Here is a 23,831-nt window from a genome sequence, read left to right on the forward strand (position 1 = left end):
AATCCATGTGGCTGAGATACATAAATTACACGTAACTACAGCAATTATGTAAGTCCGAAACATACGTCCAGCCATTATAATTTTATTAGAAAATTTTTCAGATGTTTTGTTATGATAGTCGCCATTATCGCTAAGAAACTGTGTCACAAATAACTCAACAACTAAAACAGTTACCTCGTTTCTGCCTAAATGTGGATGTGCATGAGAAACGTAATTTATGGGTAGATGGTACGGAGTAAATTTTCATATTTTGAACAACGAAAAGTGTTTTGGTGGGCAACCAACAAATAACAAAGTTGCAGAACTCAAAAACTCCCACAGAAACGATGTATGGAAATCCGTCTAATCCAATTGGTGTTTAGTTTTGTTTAGCTATGTGTGTACGCATGTGTGGTTTCAGAGATGCGAATCACGAAAATTTCGAGAATTGGGCAGATAACTTTTTCCTGCCTGTATTCAAATGACAAAAAAACATATAAACTAAGCCTTTCAGCTTTCAACAGAAACAAATGTTAACCAAGCTACGATAATTCAAAAGAAACAGAAATGCTCAGTCGATCGGCCTGCTCATTGCCGGTTTATTTGTATGTTACTGAATGGAAATTAATTATGTCACATTACGTAATTTGATAAGATTTCTGATATTACGAGAGTCGCATGCGCGAGCGAACCTCAGCCACAGGGCAGCAGGTAAGCCGATACATATAGTCAACGTCAAAAGTCGGTGTACACCACATAGTGATAAGTTTTGACTATTTATTTACTTATTTTGCAATTTCTATTATTTTGTTATAAAAATATGGGTCATACTACAACAAAAACCATATAAAACACATTTTTTCATTTCCATGAAAATTTCAAATTTTCATTAAAATTTCACCTTTTTAACCAGGACTTTTAGAAAAATATCGGGTTTGCAGTCTTATAGATCGTAAAATTTTGGTATAATAAAGTGCAAGTTTCAAGAGACTCAAAAATCGTGCTAATTTTTACAATTTTTTCTGCTGACGGTGTTGGGCGTTTTTTTCTATATAAAAATATGTGGACTAGCCGTTGAATGAAGAAAATGTACAAGAGCGCGACCGAAAAACCAAAATGCAAATGTGCTATAAAATTGCATATTTGAAATTTTTCATACAGAGCAAAAAGTTTGAAATTTTGATGAAAATCTGGTGAAATCTTACAAATTTTGTACAAAGCTTGAGACTTTGCTTTATATGGTTTTTCTTTAATTGTGACCTGTGTTTTTGCAAAAGTATAATTGAAATTAAAAAGTAAATAAATAAATAAAAAATAGTCAAAATTCATCAACATGTGGTGCAAACTTTCTTTTGACGCTGACTGTATACTTACCTATAAGAACCGCAGCAAACTGTGAAGATGAAGGGGAAGAGTGCTGTGAATCACTGTGTATATAGCATAAGACCCTAAGAAAAGAAAGGAGACAGGAGCGCAACAATGAAAAACGAGCGAAGCAAGAAATGCGGTAGCAAAGGCGCAGTAGGCAGTTGCGCTCCTTTTATACTTTGTTGTTGTTTTTCTTTTGTTTTATGCAGGTGAAAACAATGGCAATTGTGTTGCAGCGTGGCATATTTCTTTAAGAGAAAAACGAAAGAAGAAAAAATTCAAACCACCGCTCAAAAAGAATGAACGCCTCTGGAGCCTATCCACGACGCGCTCGATCGACCGAAATATGACACAATGCGCCGCAATATTGCCACGCTGCTCCCAAATGCTTTTCCATTGCGATTCCAACGAATTCAATACAGTGAAGGCAATAAAAAAATATATCAGTAATTCAATATGTGCCGCCGAAGCGAGTCACAGTATATATGTATGTGTGTGTGTACGAGACAGATTCAACATAGGTAAGGCCAGGCCAACTCGAGTTGGCTACTTGCAACGTGCTACCCAGCAGCATTGCGCCAATTTGATGTCAAAGCGGCAGAAGCGTGAAATGACCAAAACACAAACACACAAAAAAGAAGGCAGCAGAAGCCTTATTCAAGCTAATCATATCAATTTGGGTTTTTTCATATTGCATATTCACTTTTTATGGCTGGCGGTCGCGCCATAAATTGTTTGCAGTCTTATTTTCATTAAATTGTTAAGTGAAAAAAATGCAATTTCGGTTGCATGGCGATAATCAGAGAGCCATTATTGATTTGCTATAGTAGCGGCATGCAAAATCAGGAATTTTGTGGCATGCCATTACAAAATTACTAAAAATTTAATTTTTTGGGAACAGAGAAGCCATAAATTGGCGAAGCCATTAGGAGCCACAAAACATTTGGAGTGCACAAAAATAATGCCATATGCAAAAACCAGGTATGAGAAAACTATGATGCCTATTAAAAAAATATGTAATTATGTATGTACGTAAGCTTTATTTTTTACCTGAAAAAGGTTGAATCTTTAAAACTCGGGCATTTTCAGGTTTCCCTTCACATACACACTTTTTATTGCAGTTATCATTATGTTGCAGCAACACATAATTTCCACATCTTATGCATAAAATATCCCATTAAGGTCGACTTAGGCACTTTTTAACCCTTTTTAATGGCTTTACCGCATTAATCCCAATGAATTGCAACACTGCTAGAAGCTTACTATGATTTATTCCACTTGGAGCGTCCAAGAGAAATGAATGCGTATTTCTGTGAAGTGAAAGCGGATGCGTAAATTCCCTTTATGGAAATTATGAATACAAAAATCTTCAACTTTAAGGCTTTTGTGCGCCAGTAACTCTTCTAGTGGATTTTCCATACTCATAAATACAAACAATAGTATTTTAATCGCTTAACTGAAACTCTCTGAAGCTCAACTCTTTTAGGGTAAAACAAAATCCGCGCAAAGCTCAATTAAGAAGGCTTTAACAGTAAAATTATTTTTGGAACCCATTAATGGAAACAGAAAAGAGAGACATTAAAAATAGTATTAAATAAAAGCACAAATTAATAAAAATTAATCTGCATTCGCCATAACGATCCAGGAAAAAATATCACTGACATGCACGTTTGGCAACGAGTACTCGTACTGCCATTGATTTGTGCCCCGCCGTTGCCATGCAGCTTTCAAGGAAGCGCTTTCATCCCGTATACAAAGTCGATAGAAGCAACCCTTTCGCTGAAGGAGGATAGCGGCATTGCAATAAAAAATAAGAAAAATGAAAAATAATAACAGAATATTTCGTAAAAAGAGCGGTGGTTCTTGGGGTATCAATGCAATTAGAGTTCTTTAATATTTGCGCATTAAATACAACAGAAAAGTGCAAGCAAATTAATTTTCATTCAAAACTGGTCGGCATTCTGAGCCTTTTTTTTATTTTTAATTGGTTTTTGTATTTCTATCATGAAAAACTTCTCATAAAAACCATTTGCCGTTCGAAGTCGGCTTAAAACTGTAGGACCCTCCATTTGTAGAACAACATCAAGACGCACACCACAAAGAGGAGGAGGAACTCGGCCAAACACTTAACAGAAAGGTACGCACTAATTATTTATTTATTTGGATTTTGTAGCGACTTAGTACAGCCGCAAGTTCTGTTAGAAGATTGTGAAAGCTGTGGGCTTTTAAATTAAGAGTAGGCAGCTCTCATCCGAGGCTTTGCTTCCTTTTTCATTGAGGGAGGTTCTTACGTCGCTGGTCCCAAACCCAACGCACAATATATATACATACATATCCTCGGCTGTTTCGCCTTCTCACATTAGCTCGCTCCCGAACAGATGTTCGTCCTGGCCACTCCCACTTGCGTGGCCTTCAACTTATGGAACCATCCACGTCCATTCCGTCTCATGAGATTATATTCTGCGGATGATTTTTGGACCTTTGCACGCTGGCGACGGCGAATACGGAACAATGAGCTGTATGAGCTTTAAGACGCCATAGATATAGTGCAGCGAATAAAGATCAAGCGGCACAATTGGCCCGCTTTGTCGAACACGGCCAAAAGAAGGCTTTTCAATTTCCACGTTTTTTAAATCTTTGATTTCAAAACAAATAAATTCACGAGGCAAATTTTTACGTCCATAAAAAAAAGTCAGTATGTCCAGAATTTTTGCGTATCGTCCCATCAATGAGCGATTCCATGTCAAGTTATCCAGGTATTTGGGCAAAGAAGGCAATTCTTGTAAAAAGTGGTATATTTGTATGCTTGCATGTAAAGAAGATAACTGAAAAAGTAGGTGGACATTTTGATAAGTTGGTTTCTAATTAAATATCTTCGGTTATTTTTAATATTTTCCTAGTTTGTTTTAATTTTTTAGGATAAATAGGTTAAAAAAATGTATAACCTCAGAATTTCACGCCATTTTACTATGTATTAATTTAAACTTTCAAAAGGCAAATCTGTGCCCATCACTTTGAAAATGCATCAACTTATTGTAGAACTAGTTGTTGTTGTTAGTTACAAAAACACGGCAAATCCTTCAATGTCTTCGATATTTTGTATATTTGTTTTTCTTTTGAAACTAAGAATTCGTAGTGGTCGTGTATTTGTGTTGCCGCTGTTGGTGTCTCTGTGGCTTGCTGTCATTTGCATTAACTTCAAATGCACTTTATCAAAAACTAATCTTGAAAAGTGAACGAGACAAGCGGCAGACAGACAGACAGCGAAACTTGCAGACACCACAACCACAATGAGCGATAGTTGGACGGAGGCAGATAGATGGCAACACTGCACAGCTAAACTTTTCGGAACACTAGCGGAGCAGTACAAAACAATGCAGACTCCTTCTGCCTCCTTTGCTTGCTTCACCATTACAGAGTTAAATTGAAAACGCAAAATAGCAAAGCATGCTGAAATCGTTCATTGGTGGGGAGGAGGGCGAATGTGTGGTAGTGCCAAAAGTCATGCCGCAAAGATTAAGTTTTACAACGAAAACCAAATTCTCGAAAATGTTGTCCATACAATTCAACACTTCCACTGAACGAGTGAGAAGGAAGAAATAAAACTACACAAAGCACTGCATTGATGAAGTGCATTTTGCACCGAGGAAGCATGCGGATGTCAACGAAAATTTTTCACTAAAAAAATAAAAAAAAATTTCTTTCTATTCGTATTGAGAGCGATGGAAGGAAAACAGAAGTAAAATCTGAAGCCAAGAATCGCTGCCTCGATGCGCAAATTTTTGTGAGATGGTGTTGGCGAGCTGATAATCTGCAAGTGCTCGTTGGCGACATTTTGCTTTTCTTTTATTTTGTGTGTGTTTTTTTTTGGTTAGCAACACATTTGACGGCCATTTGGTTATCTTGTTGTGCGTGTCGCCAAGTGGGTGGTACAAGCAGGAACTACCAGCAGTACTCGTTTCGCAGATTTATCAGCGCTCATTTAAATTCATCTTACTTTTACTAGATGCATGCAATACTCATTTTTCTTAAAATACTTTTTTACTTTATTTTTTAGTTTCTGCTATTCTCAGATATGCTTTTTCGGTTTTGAGCACCGACGTGCGATAATTCACTTGACTATTTTTCAAGCATAATTTTTTTTGGATTGTATAAATTATTATGGAGTAACTTTTGGAATTACTCGCAGTTGTTGGCAAAACCTACAACAAAAAAATAATAAAAGAATATTTGAAAATACCTACCACCGTTTTTGAGCGATAGCGTCGTTCAAATATCTTGGATCTATTATCTCAGCAGACGCAACACCTAAACATTCAAACAGGAAGTTATCGCGAGGCTCTGGCTTGGAACGTGGATTTCTTTTCGCTACACAAAGCTCTCGATTCGTCGTTTCTTTCTAACCGAACGTAGCTGGAAGTCTACACAACAATAATTCGGCCTTACGTTACTTATGCTTCTGAAACCTGGGAGATGCGTAAGACGGATGAAGAAAAGCTTGTGTGAAAAATCCTACGCCGCGTCCGTGGACCGATGTTAACTATGGTCTACGTTACAACGAAGAATGCCTAGCTGAGTTAAACGAATTCCAAATTCCCGACTACATTAAGCTTCAGCGTCTTAAGTGGGATGGACATGTTATGAGGATGGACCCAAGAGAAATTTCAAAAAGATCTACAACAGTAAGCTGTATGTGCCTAGTAAAAAGATTCGCCCAAGGAAAACATGCATTGACACAGTTACTGACGAAGTTATTGAGGGAGGCTAAGGTTCAACCCGGACCGTCACGTCAACAATGACGATGGTTACTTAAGGGGGTCTTCTACCGTCACGGTTTGAAAAAATCGATTTTTTTTTTTTTAGATTTTTTAAAAGCTACTAATGTTAAGAGTATGCTATAAAGAGGGTTTTATGAAAAACATGTTCCTTCATGAGCATTTCGGGGAGAATACATGCATGCTGCAATCATGTGTTATACCAAACTTTATCTTTAAACGCCTTTTCCCGAAAGTTGACTTTTTTCAACTTTCTGGTCACACATCTACTATAAATATTTGTCGAATTCATTCCATCTTTTTTCCAGTTATTCAGTGAACATCTCGCTATGTTTTCCCAGACCACTTTTTTCAATTTTTGATTAGTTTAATTTTGCGGGCCTCTAAAGTGTAAAAAAAAGAGGAAATTTTCAAACTTTTTTTTTAAAATCACGCATTTTTTACAAATTTCAAAATATTTAAAATCGCCACTGGGAAAACATAGTCAACGCTACACTTTATGATAAAAAAAAAATTTTTTTTGATTTCAGATAAGTAAAATGGTCGATCGCGTGCCACAAAGTCGCCTAGGACATTTTTACAAGGGCAACCTCGAGGACGGTTCAAGGACACAGGGCCAAAGAATTCGATTTGAAAAATATATTTTTAAATAGTGCAAACTTGTGCAAATTAAATAAAAAAAATCTGATTTCATTATCTCAAGTGGTTGCTTTGTAATTAATTCCCAAAAATAGGCCCGAGATTAAGGCGCGACGGTAGAAGACCCCCTTAAGAAGAGAAAAAGTGGATGCATTAGGAGAAGTTGAGTTGGTTGGATTGTCAAACTGTTTTGTAGATCCGGTTAACATCTTTATAAATATGAATTGCTCTGATACTTCAAAGAAGTTGCAAGCCCGCAGGGTGGCTTTACTCACTCGAGAGGGCAATTCGACTTCAGAGAAGGGAAACTTTTTTATTAAGAATTCATTGCAAAATATTATTAAAAAATAAATATTTAAAACATACTGGCATTTGTAGTGTGAGTTTGTATAAAACAAATAGGTATTGGGATACTCTACTTTATTATTATGGCAATAAATAAACGATTTTTTTACATGTTTCAGAGAAGTTAGACAAGGATGATGTCCCTTATTTTAGGTCGTAATTAAATTATAGTAAATTGACTTTTGGTTCCGCCTACACTTTAAGACTAAGAAATATAAAATTCAGGCACTAAGCCTTCAAATTAAGGGTCAAATGCGTAAACTAATAAACCAATTCACAGGAATTTTATATCGATCTTGATGAAGCTATGACAAAATTGAATGAGAAGTACTAAAACTTCCCAGTTTGGATGTGACAAAATTATATTTTTACTAAAGTCACATACAAACATACACACATACATATGTATATTAATTTATATGTAAATATGCATAGAGGTATCGTAAGCAGTTTTCTACATACCTGTAGTCTTTATAACTACTACTCGTCACCACGTGTCCTCTAAGTTTGTAAAAACAAAAAATACCTCTTTGTGGTCTCTTCAAAACATGAACGCAAAATCTTCAGAAATGAAATGTATGCCTTGAAACCCACTTTAGCAAATATATTGAATGGAGAAGGGACGCAAGTTCTGCTTTTGCTTAATCTTTCTGGTAAATAACACAGACACACACACAGCCGCAAAGGAACCACGAACGGATAAACAATGGAGGCTTGCTTTTAAGGGTAACACTGCAATTTCCATGCCTCTCACAAATAGGTGCATGTTTGTGAAATCGTAGTTTTTTTATAAGCATACATATGCATTTACATACATATGTATTTGTTTGCATGTATTTAGTTTTTGCGCGGTATATTTAAAATGAAATGTTCTCTTTGATGCCTTTTGTATTTTTCATGCAAGGGTTTGCATTTTGTATGTATTTTTTATTATTATTTGCTACAACTTCATGCTTTTGATATTCTCCGTTACCGCTTCTGCTTTTCTTGATCGAAATGCGTAATTTACAACTTGACTTGCTTCACATGGTGTCATGTGCGTAGTAGCATACATGTACACACATGTATGTATGTATTTGCATGTATGTATAACAAATTGACAATAAGAAAATCCAAAACCTGGGCCCATTAAATCGGTACTAACGAAGGAATCAGTTTAAATGATCACTGGATGCAGAGAATGAATGAAAATATAAAAAAAAACAAAGAACTTTGAAAACAGGTTAGCGCTACTTATCTTTTGCACACAAGGATGATAGATTGCCTGGTTTGGCCTTCAGCTATGGTGAAAAACAAAATAGAGCGAACGTCATCGTATTCACACACTTGTCCAATCAGATGTTCTTCAGAGGGCAGCGAGGCAACATGAGCGGGGATGGTGATGATTCATATTTTACCAACACAATCTCAGTTTTTTCGTAAGCAAACCGATATCGTGACCCCGGTTACGTCAGCCAATAAGCTGATTCTTTCAAATCCGCTGGGAGCCGGTTGACGGTTTGATCTTGGCCACACCTGCTGGGCCTCCATAAGGTCTCATTATACACACATCGTTTAATTACATTAATAAAATTCATGGCTAAATGTATTAACAGTATCCTATTAGATGACAATCTGTTTTTACTTTAAGTTAAGGAGGCATAGTTAATTGAAAGCTTTGAAACCGGGTTTCTCAACATTTAAAAATTTTTGGTTTATGCCGCTCTTGCAGTGAATGAGCGACATATGTATAAGCACCTCTCTTATCTTATGATATTACTTGGACACAGCGAATTGTGCGACTATTTTAAATAAGCTTTCGGCGATCGAAGGATCCAGTAACCAGGAAGGCTACCTTCTCTGAAGTCAAAGGCATTGAAACTGTTAGGAAAAGAGAGAGATTTCGGTTTTGCTTCATGCAGTTGCTATAAAATGCAGTTGCATAGTAAAAGAGATAATGATAATTCTTATCATCGAGTCGTTCGAACAGAAAATCCAAACCACTTTGATTTCAACAAAGTGTTTAGCACATTTTCGTTGCACTCTAATTGAAACAGAGTGGCAAGAGAAAAAAAAGGTGTCCGCCTAGGAAGCGTGAATCCGTCTTCAGCATTCCAAAAGGTTGATAATTTGGTTTGAAATACAATTATCATCAACAGTAACGACGATCTGTCCGTCGCTTAATTCATCACACCACAACTCATAATTTCTTTGATGATATTTCACAAACTGCAGCATTCAACCAAATTTCAAATTTGAACTTTTTACTTTTATGGTTCCAAGAACAACATTTGCGCGCCCTCACAATTTCATTTGCTTAAATTGCAGCGGAGGCGGATACGCCCGTCGTTAGTTGGAAATGACGATACCTACTTTTCACAAACTCGCTCGCTCGCTTTGAAGTCTCTTCGTCTGCCCTCTCGCCAACAATGGCGAGAAAATTCCATCAAGTCTCTTGAATTTTCAAAAATTGCTCACTTCACGCAAAACTTTTCAACGTAAAGAGTAAAAAACAAAAATACTTTGAGACAGTGTCTTTTTTGCTCAGCAATTGTTGTTGCAGCTCTTTTGCAATGCCAAATAGTTGGCGTAGCTGTTTCGGCTGTCATAAGTGCATTTCATTTTTATGCCACAATTCATTTGTGCCACAAACACGTATTGCATGCTACGAAATTTTATATCCATGTGCACGCGCTCAACAACAACAACAACACTACAAAATTGCAAACTTTTGCTTTCGCTCGCTACAGAGGGCAGTGAATTAGTCACTGGAGATGGATGACTGACTGGCTGCTGCTGCTGCTGTTGCTGTTGTTTATTCGCAACATAAATTCGCTTAATAAAAACCTGCTCATCGTTGCGATTTTAGAGTTTTTAGTGCAAACTTTTGCGATGTGCCGCGCAAACCTAATAGAAAGCAAAAGCAGCTCGGCTGCAGGTTAGTAAAATTTTAGAGAAATCGGTAGGGGGAGGTGAACGAGTGCAGGCTATTGGTCATAACTTATGCTATGGCCACATTGGGAAAGCGCTAAAAACTTTATTATCTGCATGAGCTGTGTGCGTGTGCAGGTGCATGCGTGAGTGCTCACTATTTACTACTCACTGCCATTAGCAGCAGCAGCGGCGGTGTTGTGTTGCACTGCGGAAATTAGGAAATTTTAAAGAGTCTTCGAGCGCATAGACAAATTGCTCTCAATAGAGTCCCGTAACGTAGCAAAGGTGCAATTGCGCATTTATGTTTGTCGCACGTCTTTTTGTTTTTGTTTTTTATTTAGCATTCTGATTCAGCTTTTTGTTTTATTTTTAAATTTTCCACGTGAAATCGCTTGAAACCTATTTTACTTCATTGCCATTTTATGACAACCTTAGTTTGTGCACTGAACAACTACAATAATAACGCACACACATGCCGCACATACATAAATGTCCTTTTGTTGTGTTGTTTATTACATTTTTACTTTAATGCATTTTTATTGCTGTTGTTTGTCGTTATTTATTGTTCTTGTTTTGCTCAAGACAAGGTGTGTAAGGTGAATAAACCGTTTGACATTTATATTCGCGCTTTTTGTGCGAAGAGGCGCGTGCGTGTGTCTGCATGTGTGGTTCAATTGCTCTCTTTACCTTCTCACAGTCTCAGATGTCCTTAATAGAGTAATGGACTCGTACTTTTATGATGTAGTATATGAATTTGTGGATAGGTGGTATAACTGACGCTCACCGTCGTAAGATGGCTCCAAGCTGTACTAAAAGTCCTGGGAATTCTTTGAAAAGAGAAAACATTTTCTTTTGCAATTTTCACCATGTATGTATGTATAGATGTACATTAATCGCTTCACTTTAGTCCTTTCTATCCCCAAAGACCGTCGCTATTTATGGACAATGTAAGAAAATATTTTTTACTGGTTGAAAAGGCTAGATAAGCTACCAGCAGCAAGCGGACTAAGATGGGCACCTGCAGCGTAACTCGTTTATTTTGTCGAAGAAAGATCAATATAATTACCGAAAGATCTAAGAACCAATATACTATTTGCATACTTGTATGTACCTGGACACTAGATTCAGTTCGGAACCCCGCCTTACGATTTCTCGATAGTTATGAATGTAATAATCAGTGCAAACGTAGAAACTCAGTAGAGTTTGCGTACTGATATCGGGTTCTTAGTAGTACAATAGTTCTTCTCAGTACAATAAAACAATTAGTATATTTACTGACTAAATCATGACCCTAGTCCTATTTGAGATTTAAAAAATCTTTTCTGGACATCACAATTGATCTTTGAAAAAATATTTTAAAGAGTAGCTTTTCAATAATAACGTAAAGTAGCCCATATATTAGGCGGCCGCCGTCGCCGAATGTGTTCTGTTTCAATGATTTTCCTTCTTCATATAAGATCCACCATTAAAAATTTAGCAGTTCTAAGCTCAGATTGAATAATTAATCTCAGATGGTACAGCAGCAACCGAATGCGTTGGTAAGTGACTACCATTTGCTAGTGCACACGCTCGAAATCTCGGTTGTGAAGCACCAAAAGATAGGAAACGTTTTTCTAATAGCGTTGTTCCCTCCGCAGGCAATCGAAAACCTCCGTGTGTATTTCTGCCATGAAAAGCACCTCGAACGAAAAATACACCACCAATAGTGGGAGAAGCTGCATCGGATGTTTTTTCTTTCGAAATAAGGAAGGAGCTGGCGGTGATTGGCGCATATATCATATTCAAGAAAAAAATGTCATTAAATTATCTACTAGATTATAATAAAAAAATCATTCCAACAAAATTTCTGTCTTCAATTATCATTTTAAGTTACCAAGCTCTTAAAAAACACCCGATATATTATATAATATTTATATAATCTGACCTAAAACCGGTATGTGCATAAAAATTGAATTCAAATTATAATTTGACTTGTAAAGAGTTAGAAAGATGCTGATTGTGTTAATTAGTTGCTTGAGTGGGCTTACAAAATCTCGGAAAAGAATGTTTTCTAATTTTAATAAGAAAGAAGAAAAAATGTCTGTGCATCACACATCAATCGCTATAAAGTGTAATTTCGACAAGCTCCTCGATTACGGTGAATAGAATAATGTGATATATTTCAGTTAGGCAATTTGGGCCAGTAAACTCTGACAAATAACCAAATTGAGTCCACTAAAAAAATGCTCCAAGTTGCGACCAGTTTGCGTCATACTCATCCCTGGTTCTATAGTTCATGGTAGCGGATCATTGACGCATACATTTTGAAACCTGCAGAGGATCTATTTTCTGTTTGTGATTCCACTCACTTAAACTAATTTTTCTGGAGGTAGGTCAAATTACTGGCAAACAGGACCAATTTCAACCAGTTCGCACGGTAGTCGGTTATACGGAAGGACCGGGATTTACATCCGGCTACGGACTGTCACTCCAGCAGCATTCGCCGTACATGTATTGGGAATGTTTCTGCTGGTACAACAGCAACAACAACAAATTATGCTGGAAAAGGTGGTATGAAAATGGATGTTATAAATGAGAAGCAGTCGAGGTTACTGGAAGCTCGAAATTATTTATAAACTCTTAGTGCCATACAATTGGCAAGTGAATGAAAATGCAAAATATTCTCATATATCTCATCTCTAATATATCTCATTGATTGTCAGCGTTTTATTTGAAAAAAAAAAAACCAATAAAAAAAAATAATTAAATAAGCTAAGTCTCTAAAAGTACACCTGTTATACATTTTTTCATACAAACTCATTGACTGAAATGAACCTGGCAGCACCTAATTATGTTCGAACTGGCAAATATTTAGATTAATGGTAACGCACACCTACAAGCACACATACATACATACATTATTCAATAGCCTCCAATAATTTGGTATTTTCAGCGTCGTCCCAGAAGAATTCCATATAAAGATACAGTTTTCTAGATGCAGCTGGGCTGAGAAGAAAGCAAGCGAAACACTCGTATGCTTTTTATGAGCAAACAGTTGGAATACGTTGCTTAGAGCTCTCTGGAAATTTCTAGAGCAAGAGTGTGCAGAAGTTTATGACACACGGCTGACAACTGGCTGCGCGAAGAGATGCCTTTTAGTTAATAACTTTTGAATGAGGGAGGTGGGAATTGTAGGTGCGGTAATGCTGGTGAGAAAGACGATGACAACCAATTGAATTAGTTTTTACGAGTTTCTCACACGTCCGCTACAGTTGCATACAGAAGTGTGAACAGACACATGCACTACTTATACTTGCGTGCTTATGCATGCATGCGGAACACTTCCAGAAGCACAGCAGAACTGAATAGACGCGATTATAAATATAAATACTCGTAAAACCCACACATACTCATATTAATATGCATACCTATATATGTGCGCACATCCATATTATGTTTGGATATGTGCATTGGCAAAGTGTGTTGTAAGAATTTTTATCGCACTCGCAATGACCCTTTTGCACGATTTACACGCGGTTTTGTGATTTCTGCGGTATTTATGATGTGACTGAGTGCACGTTGCACGACTGAATTGAATGAAGGCAACACAAATGCACATAGGTGCAGAGCTATGAAAATATTTGTGCTTATTTATGTCTTATGCTCGGATGCAGACTCACCGTAATTTCTGGCCAAAAATGTAAGTAATTTAGTTTTAGTAGCGACACATACCTGCAAATAGAAATAGAAACATAAAAAAATATTATTTTATGCAAGTAAATAACGAAGGCTTAGTAGGTAGAGGAATGTGGTTGTATGAGACTAAGGCAAGTTAAGGAAAATTGCAGTTAGACTGGCCACATAAATTTCTTGCTGCAGACGCACAAATTATGAAACGTCGCCAGGGAAGTACAAAATTGAGCAAACAACACAGAAAAATAATAAAGAAAAGAATGAATGAAACAAGTTGCCAGATGCAAGGTGCAACTTGCCACACACGCTTGGGGAAAAAGTTACCGAAAAGGATGTTGGTTTTGGTGAAAAATAGCCTGGCAAGTTAAACATTTTGCGGAATATTACATTCCCCAATGCAATTTTCGATACTATTATTTTTAGATTACGCCGAGAAAGCAGAGGGCGACACACCGCCACACATACACATACACGCACAGAGTGAACAGAGCAGTCACATTGACCCCTAACGTCAACACCGACTGCAACCAAGTTTCTAACATAATAAATTACACGCCCACACACAGAGTAGCACATATGCATACGAGTGTGTCTTTCTAGGTGTTTCAACACCTATTTGTGGCCAGCATAAGCGGAAAAAGGCAAGCAGTTGAAAGCTTTAAAAATTTCATAGCATACATCTTGGCGCAATGGCACGGGCAGACAAGAAATAAAACTCACTGCAAACAAGTTATACTTTATTTTATAGTTTGCTGTTGTAGCTGTTACTTGCATGCCATCTCCTTGTCGGTGCGCCGTGAGCAAGCCAGCTGCTGGCAGACAGCAGTCGGAAATAGCGCTTTTTCCACTTCCAGGCGGCGACGCTGAAAAAAGCAGGCGCTTCCGCTTAAGCTATAGTTTATTTGCTTGCTTGCTCCCTCTTCCCTTTCACTTGCTTGCTGCTGCTGCTGCTGTACTTTGCTTATACAACTTTTTCCTTCACTTGTTTTGAGTTATGCGGCGTGTTCACGTTTTCGTCTGCAACATGCCACAAAAATTCGACAAAAGTGGCAATAGGTTGAGAGGTTAAAAAGAAACAGAAATCCCATGCATTGCTGTGTCTGCATTTCACGTGACATTGGCAGTGGCAGACAAACAAAAACGCAAACCCCGAAAATGTACTAATGTAGGTATGTGCACACAAGCACACATACATATGCGCATATGTACTCACATACATATTAAATGTATGCATACCATGTAATTCACCAGCTGCGCTTGCAATTCTGCATATGTGTGCATGCATGTACGAGGATATTCATGCGAATGTGTGGCTGCCACAAAATGCCACTTGTATTTTGGCATGTCTGCATTTTGTTGGGAGACTTTGTTATTGCAGCAGCAATTGGTGTTGTTGTTGTGGCATGTATTGCATTAAAACCGGAAAATAAATAATGCAATGAACAAGTGCCAAATATTTCCTGAAAAGCCAACCGGAAACACGTCGGTCGTTCGGTCGCTGGCAGACGGAGTGAATGTGTGCGGGAAGGTACACACCAAAGTGCAAAAAACAACAAAATCAAAAAAATTACAAATAAAAAAATAAAAAATAAAAAACTGCCGAATTTTGAGTATCCCTAAGAAGGGTAAAAACATTTCAATGAAAAAAAAAGAAATAAAACGAAATACATCATTGCATCAAAAGAAGGAGATTCTCTTGGGTTACAAATTTTGTACTCTTAAAATAAATTCTTCCACTTAAAGCATTGCTTCAGCTGTTGAATAGCGTAACAACGTTAACAACAAAAAAAAACATGAGAAAAACGCTTTAACATTCCAAAGTCCCTACATCCACTTGTACCTTCGTGCCCTATAGGGGCAACTCACTGATGCGCCTGTCCAGCCAACGTTTATTTAATTTCGTTATTAAGTGCCGTTATTCTCGTCGTTATTGTTTTTGTTGTTGTGGAGTAAATACCACTTGACTACGTTGTACGCGACGGTGTTGAGTGCACACGTCAATTCCACGTCCAGGTGCGATTTATTACGACCAAAGCACTTAAAGCACAGTCAGGCCAGGGACAGAGAGCAAATGGAGACAGGGAGCAGTTGGATAATGGAAATCTCTGCTGCGGGATGCAAGCCAATGCCCGCAATCTTTTGCTGCTACAATAACCATTTCGATCAGCTACAAATGAAACAATAATCCTGACAAAGGACCACATTTATTATTGAGTCGATGTCGAGGAATTATCCATGCAATTGTAGTAGTTGTTGCATACTCCTAAATGGTTCTAGTTGAGCTGCTGCACAGTATTAAGAATGTTCCAGTGTGAGTGGGTGTTGGCGTGGCATATCGGTGTGCAGTAACATGGCATTTGACATGCAAGCGGGAATGGCAAGGGACAGGACACAGAAGTACTTAAGATGAAATTTCGCCAAACTCCAAACGCTGACGCTGCAAAACCTTAGCGCTAAATCATTTATTTTGTTTTCCATATCAGGTATCTCTGAAATATGGTAACTATCCAGGTCCGAAGCCATTCTAAATGGCACAAACGTATTCTCTTCGCTTATCTGTGCCAGTGTCATCATGTCAAAGAATTATTAGTGCAAAATAAATCAATGTTGCAACATAGTGAATCTTGGCAATTGTAACCGCAATATAGAATTGAATGGCAAAAGGACAAAAAGTACACGAAGATTAGTCATCTTGGAAAATCTTACCGAATAAATATGTTTTACATCAGACAGACGATGCGATGCTGTAAGCGCAAGCGATGCAGAAACAATAAAAACAAAAGCGCGCGTGCTTTGGAGAAGTGATATGGGCAAGCCATGGGCAATTTACGATTAGGATTAAAAAATTAAAAGTATAGGCAAACTTCTGATTTTAATAAGTTTGCTTACTTTACGGAGTACCTGAGTAAAAGAAGCCCAAGAGGTTAGATTAAATTAATTAATTTCCAGAATTTAGAAGACAAAATCCTAAATAAGAATATGTGTAAGGCTAAAGTCCTTTTTCCGGTAATTCAAAAGTGAATCGACACAATTCCAACGAAAATGAAATTTAATTTCAAAACTTATTTAGTTTATTTAGTTCACTCTCAAAGAAATAATTGTGTGGAAACAAAGTGTGGCGCTCCCACACCTAATTTGAGCGGGTAAATTATCTTTACGATTCAATGAGTGCACATCTATTTTTTTTATGTATATTAGTTTAGAGAAAAATAAATTCATTACATTTCGGTAGATGGTTGAAGTGATCGACATTTCGTAAAGTATCGATCAAACAACTTAAAATTTATGCTTGTTGTAAGGTGACATTCAGACTAAACCAATTTTTTTTCTTGTTTCTTTGTTTTTTGACGGTTAGTCAGAGGTTTTCAGACCTTCGATGTTAATGACGAAAACTTTCTATGGATAATTCTCGAAACTGATTTTTCAAACTTAAAAACAAAAACATAAAAAACTATTTTCAACATTTTCTATTAAAAAAAAGATTCTTTTTGTTTAACTCAATTTTGATAAACCATTACAAAATTTTCGTGGTCACCGCAATTCACTACTTGTGAGAAGGCATCCAACAAAGATGGCTCTGCCCCATTTCTTAAACTATTCTATTCTTTTGTTTAATTGATTGAAACAATTTAAAGTTTAATATTTCCGCATTTTAGCTTTATAGGACAAATTAAATTATTGTCGAAAGAATTACTAAAAATACTTATTTCTTCAGGCCTCTGACTAATCCTAATCCCTGAAGTCATGACTATTACGCTTAGCAATAAGCGGTTTAAAAAGCGTTTTTGGTTAATAATTTTTAAGTTCCAAACATTTTTTGAAACTTTTCATAAATCAGAAAAAAAGTTGCAAAAAATAAACAAAATGCAAATTAACAGTTTCTCGGAAGCTCCAATAGCAAATATCCCAACCAAGAATACAGTTTATTCTAGCAAAAGTTTCGACTCCTCGCTTCCCTTGAAGTTATTCACTTCTAAAACTCTCACTACTTTTACTTTTAATGCAAAACAAACAAGCCAGCAAACGCCACTCCTCCTTGGCTAGTTTAGTTTAGTTAGTTGCCTTAAATATGCATCGTACGCTCCATAAAACTTTGCCGTCTGCAGCAACAACAACTACAACAACAGTACAGACATTGGAGACATAGCTACTTGTAGTTTTCAACTTGAAGGTAAATGGTGGAAAAAATTTTGAACACTTATTTGCCAACTTATTTCGTTAGCTGGTCTATGGCCGCCTGCCGCACTCAGAGCAACTTCAGTTTTCTTCATTTTGCGGTCTTCAATTACTTTAGAACCAACTATTTTTTATTCACGGTTAGTTGCAAGTAGGTGTGTATATAATTTTGTTTTTGGAAGCTGAACGCATTGGCGCTGGGTCCTTCGTTACCACACAATCAGCAGCGCACTACAAAGGCCACGAAAAGAAGTTAATTTTAATAGAAATTAAATTGAAAGCAAAACTGTTAAAATGTCTAGCACTCACACACATTCATAGGTATATATGGTACATATTTATAAAAAGCACCAACAAATCCTTTTCACACACTCACCGGGAGACTTGGGAATCGGTTGCGTTAGAAGTACTTAACTGCCGCGCAGGAAGAAAATACACTGTGAAAATTACTTGCCTCATGAACTCGAGAATTCTTTTGCCTCAATAGTCACTTTTAGAAAAGTTCGGTTATAAAAGTACTCTGCAGAGAGTAAAATTAATAAGCAGCGCTCCATTTGCGCTTACTTTTTCTCGCGAATAACCTTTCATGGGAACAAATTTCGTGAATCTGTATGAACATTTCTGCTTGTGTATTTGTGTTTACCACACATGATTACCAACAATTGGAGAGGATGAGTACAAAAGTTTAATTAACAAAATGGCAAGTTGAGGACGGAAACGGAAAACGTAATTAGTTTCATTTTCTTAGGGGATTTGAAGGTTTCATTCAACTAATGGATATTGATTTGTGGTTGCCAAGTGAGAAATTACTTTAGACTCCTGCTGTTGCACTGCAAAACTGCATGCCTACTTCTTCCTTCGTATTTTCACTTATTCCAGAAAGAGGAAGAAATATGTCGGTATTGGCTGGTATAGGAAGCGATTGAAGCGTTGAAGCTTTAAGCATCTAAGGTAAATATTTTAAATTGAAAAATATTTATATTGCAAAATAAAGGATGCACACATACACCAATACCAATGCATATGAATATTTTAGAAATCTCATGCCAATAATTTTCGGTTTACAGTCGTTATTTTGGACATGCTTTGTAATATTCTAAAAACTTTATTTCTCTGAAAGGAAACGTCACACCATTCTCTTTATGTCCAATCTGTGTCTTGCATTTCCACCTGAGCGCAAAATTTCTAACAAACAAGCAGTCATTTACTATTATCAAAATTCCAATATCGCAATAAAAAGTGCCTTCAATGGCAAAGTAGACAAGCAAGTCGAGTTACTAAATGGCAGAGAGCATCAGTATTTCAAAGAAAAAGTACCCATAGAGATGCTCATGAAGATAGCCAGGCGCATAGTTGACAGCTGCAAAGAATGGCCAAAAAACAAAAACACAAAAGCAACACGGCAAACAAGACCCAATAGTGGACGGTGATAAGAAAACCGTCGCTGGTGACTGGGGCTCCCACAAGCAGGCAACTGTCGCCCGCAGTTCTGGGCATATCCTAAGCGACTTTACCCGCATGTGCACTTACGGGTGTGGGTATGTGTGTGAGGTGACAATAAGACAGCGTTCAATGAACTCGTAGCAGACAGTGGATACGGAAGTTTCACATAAACAAATACTGTGTGGGTGTGCATGTAAATACAAAACCAAGTCACGGGCGATGGACATCGGCTACTATGATTAATATACGGATCAAGTAAGAATGGCTGTTATGTCGAAGCAAAGTGGCCTCAGACTAAAATTTAAAATTCCTAAATTCCGGATATATTGTGTGGAGGCTTCTTGTGCGGAAAAAACTACAAGTATAGATGTAGTTGTATAGAATTAATTTAATTTAATTTTAATTTAGATTGGAAGGTAGGAGAGCGCCACACCTGCTCAATAAGTTTGCATGGGTGCTGCTTCTAGCGGGTGTTTTTTAGCTGCATGAGAGCTATTGATATCAACAACCATGGTTTGAAGCTGAGAAGCGGAAAACCGTTTTGATAAACGATCAGAACAACGCTTCCGAATTGTGGAAATTTACTTCGAAAAAAAAAAAAAAAATATGGTCCCGAAGTTAATACGCCGAAATGTCGATTCGTGCCCATTCTCAACTTGTTGGCCTTTGTGCTTCAACTACGTGGAAAATTTTACGTAATGTTCTCGGCTTACGTGCCTATAAAATACAGTTCGTACAAGAATTGAATTCAAATGACCAACTTTTGCGACGCATTAATTAGATTTGTTAATCAAAGATATTGGCAAAAGTTGTCACGAATTGGGCTGATCGAATGGACCAAAACATAAATCCCACGAAATTATCTACCAGATTATAATTCATTCCAACAATATTTCTGTTTTGTATTATCATTTTAATAAAAATAAAAGACTTTAACTGAATGATGCTTCATCTCAGACTAAGGAGCTGAGAGGTCTTTATAAAGGCAAGCAAACGGGCTGGCAATGAAATCTATAAAATAATAAGAGAGCTTTCTGATATTTTAGCCTGACAAGAGCCACAGTGCCAGCACTCCGTGATGGAAGACCGAAAATCAGCTTAAACAAAACTCAATAGAAGTTAGGGCGACATAACTCATTTCCCATGTTTGTTGTCTGTGAGGGTTGATAACTTCCACTTTAACCAATTTTTATGCATTTATATTTCGTTCAATAGTAGTTTCACTCACTTCATTTTTTATTACTCCAGATTTTATTATAATGGCATAACAAATATTTGTATTTTCTCCATTTTTGCATATGCTCTTTGATATGTGCTGTGTTAGTTGTATTTGGATTCGTTTTTCACACCGTACTTGATAGTTTTGATTGCGAACAAATCAAGCAACTGCCAGACCAACCCAACAATTTCACATCCATTCACACATACACGCATATGGTAGCATACTTAAAGGCGAACTACCAACATAACATGGTTTCGATGGAGTTACATACCTCTGCATATAGGAGAGCTGAATAAGGACCAACTACTCCATTTTTGGTTTTGTCGTTTTCGTTGCTACTGACTTTGCTGTGCCCGCCGCCTCGACTGTGGCTGACACTTCGGTGTAAACGAACTTGTTAAGAGCCATCATAACAATTTCAGTAATGTCTATCATCATTTTGCAATTGAAATGAGGTGTGGAAGAGTTTATTGCATTGCGATTGTGCAGCTGAGACGACAGGCGACAGGCGACTGACATGGCACACAGATGTGAAAATGTTGCAGGGATAGTTATGCGCTGAAAAACATGCATGCATACACATACACGCACGCAGAGTGAGTACAATAAAAAAAAGCAAAAAAAAACAAAAAAAGGCAAAAAAAACGAAAAGCGAAAGGATAAACATTTGCAAATAAAATTTATTATTGAGCAAAAGCAGTCAGACAGACGTGCGGAAACACAAACAAATACAGCTGTGTCGCTGCACACACACACACTGTTACACATATGTATGTATGTATGTAAATCAAGTCAAATCGAGTGGAGTGTGAGTTGAATGCGCGTTGGAGTGAATCAGCGGAGGGGAGTGGGTGCCTATTGGCGCCGAATGGAGTGAAGTGCACTGTAGCGACAAGCCGTCGCGTCGAAGAGCGTGTGAAAAGTGGCAAGCACACCGACGCCAATCAACGCATGATGTATTTTCCTTATATCAAATCAAACACCCACACTCATACATGCATGCACGAGTATTCCTCGCAGCCACTTACTTATAATTCCAAACCAAATTAAGGTCCATTCGAAGTGTTTGCAACATTTCATGTGGCACAAAACCTAATACACAGTCACTGGAGCTGCTAAATAAATATACGACTATATCAACTCAGGCTTACCACCTGTGCAGCACGAAGTCTAACCTCTCCTCTGGAAGTAGCCATCCAGTGGCGAATATCTCAAAGTTTACAGTCCAACGCTTTGGATCAAAAGCGTCAACTAAACCCAAATTTTGCACAAAAGCACATGAAGACGCCATACGCAAGCAACAAAACAATATAACGGTACAACAAACTAAGACAGCCTCCCTCCCACTAGCGCTTCAAAAATGGTTCGAGTGCAACAGAATTGAAAAAAAATGCGGGGAATCCTTGTTAAAAGGTTAATTTCAATGTGAGATGCACGAAAATTCGTATTGCTTTCTGACAATAAAGGGAAAATATACACAAGTGGCATTTAATACTGTGTTGCTGCTCAGAAAAGGCGCGCTGAAGTGGAAGCTATAAAAATCACGCGCAAATGCACAGCCGAAATGGGGTGAAGAGAGCGCGGCAGGCAAACTGGAGGCAACATTTATTTACTTAAAAAGTGAATGTATTTAATGAGTAACATTGTATTTTCTGCAGTTTACTAAATTATTTTCTTTAATTTATTTCAATACCTGTGTTCAAGCGTCAATATCTAGTTTTCAACGCCAAACTGTCAAGGAATCAATTAATGGGGGTAGAAAAAATTTATAGAAAATACAACAACATGAAAAAGTGAAGAAAATATGATTAATTACTTTAGCGAAGCAGCTGGAGAAGAAATTTCATTAAAATTATGCAATTCTGAGTAAACAGTTAGCAGATAGAAACGTAATGGGTTTATGTAAATAAATATTGGAGAATAACTACGCGACGAAATTCAATGAAAAATTCAAGAAAATAAATTAGTAAATAACAGAAAGGGAAGCTGTGAAAAAGGACTGGTAATTAATGAGACGCCGTGCCACATAAAATCTTTAGCAGACAGATGGACGATTTTCGAGGTAAATTCGGAAATGAATTTATATTCCAATGGAACCACTTCAAATTCATATCCAATATTTCGATGTGTTTTTGAGCTGAAATAAATGTTAGAGCTTTCGATAGAGGAAACTACTTCGGGACTTTCAGCGTTTTTGCTATCTCGGCTATTTCAAAAGAAGAGACGCGGATGCGCAAGCTATATTATCCTTTCCAAGACTGTCGGTTCTACGTTATCGGAGCGACCCGCTTTTATATCCGGCGAAGGACCCTTTTTTCTGTTTTTTGTCGGGACAGACTCAGACTCAGACACAATTAAGTCCATTATACTGCACTCGGATTCCCTTGTTAATTTTCTGTAAATCTATTCGACCTCCGAAGAAATCTGAGTGGATCTTGTGACGCCACGGAGCCAAGGTGATTGCTTCTTAACACATCAGTGACAAAGACCTCAAGCCTGATTCGAGCGAAGACGGGGCAGATGTACAGAAAGTGGTCCGCCGTCTCACCCTCCTCTCCACATACTGGGCAGAGTGCACTGTCTCAGATGCCCGTCATCAGTCCAACCAGCCTCCCACAGTCCCCTCTGTTTAGTGACAGGAGGAATTGCGACAGTCGGTCGGTCAGTTTTGTCCATCTGCAGCCGCTCTCAGCCTGCCAAGCTCGCTTGTGGGTTAGAGAAACCCGTTTGCTAACCATGGCTTTGATGGCTGTAGAAGGGAGTGGCAGAACGGCCTCCGGGCCAAGGAAGATGGCCTCAGAGCCCATTCTGTCACTTCAGCAGCATTCCGCATATATGTATTGGGAATGTTTATGCTTCTACAACAATAACAAAATCACGACATATTATAAAATTGAAAATTTTTTAGGTAAAGCAGTCTCCCATTATGACTTATACACACAGATTAGCAGCCTGCGGGTGTGCAGGGTGTGTCGGCTGACATTCTGTATGCAAATTTATGCAAACCACCATTCATTTATCACAATTAAAAAAGTTAAATGAGGTATGAGTGAACCACAAATAGTGAATTACTAGGAATGAGACCTGTCAGCGCAAAACATCATAAAAAAGTAAGAAAAAAAAGAAAACAATCATCAACGCGTAAATAACTGAATGGCTAACCACAGGAAAACGAGAAATTAATCAAAGCATTTTTTACTGTACTTTTCTTACTCAACCTACCGAAATTTTTCATTTACACATTTCGTTTTTCCAATATAATTATATTCTATATTCTTTTACGTTTTTTCTAAATATTT

At 37.5% G+C, this 23,831-nt stretch overlaps 1 protein-coding gene across 1 annotated transcript in view; it reads right to left on the bottom strand.

Annotated features, from left to right (window-relative positions):
* Positions 1–9,629: 9,629 nt before the first annotated feature.
* LOC129238916 (headcase protein-like) overlaps positions 9,630–23,831 on the bottom strand; it is a 139,872-nt gene continuing 125,670 nt past the window's right edge. The window contains exons 3-4 of the mRNA XM_054874152.1: positions 10,189–10,224; positions 9,630–9,932 (exon numbers count right to left, since the gene is read on the bottom strand). Of these exons, the coding sequence (XP_054730127.1) occupies positions 9,630–9,932; positions 10,189–10,224 (339 nt within the window). The remainder of the gene's footprint in view (positions 9,933–10,188; positions 10,225–23,831) is intronic.

This window comes from Anastrepha obliqua, chromosome 1, assembly GCF_027943255.1.
Source record: "Anastrepha obliqua isolate idAnaObli1 chromosome 1, idAnaObli1_1.0, whole genome shotgun sequence".
Taxonomy (NCBI): Eukaryota; Metazoa; Arthropoda; class Insecta; order Diptera; family Tephritidae; genus Anastrepha; species Anastrepha obliqua.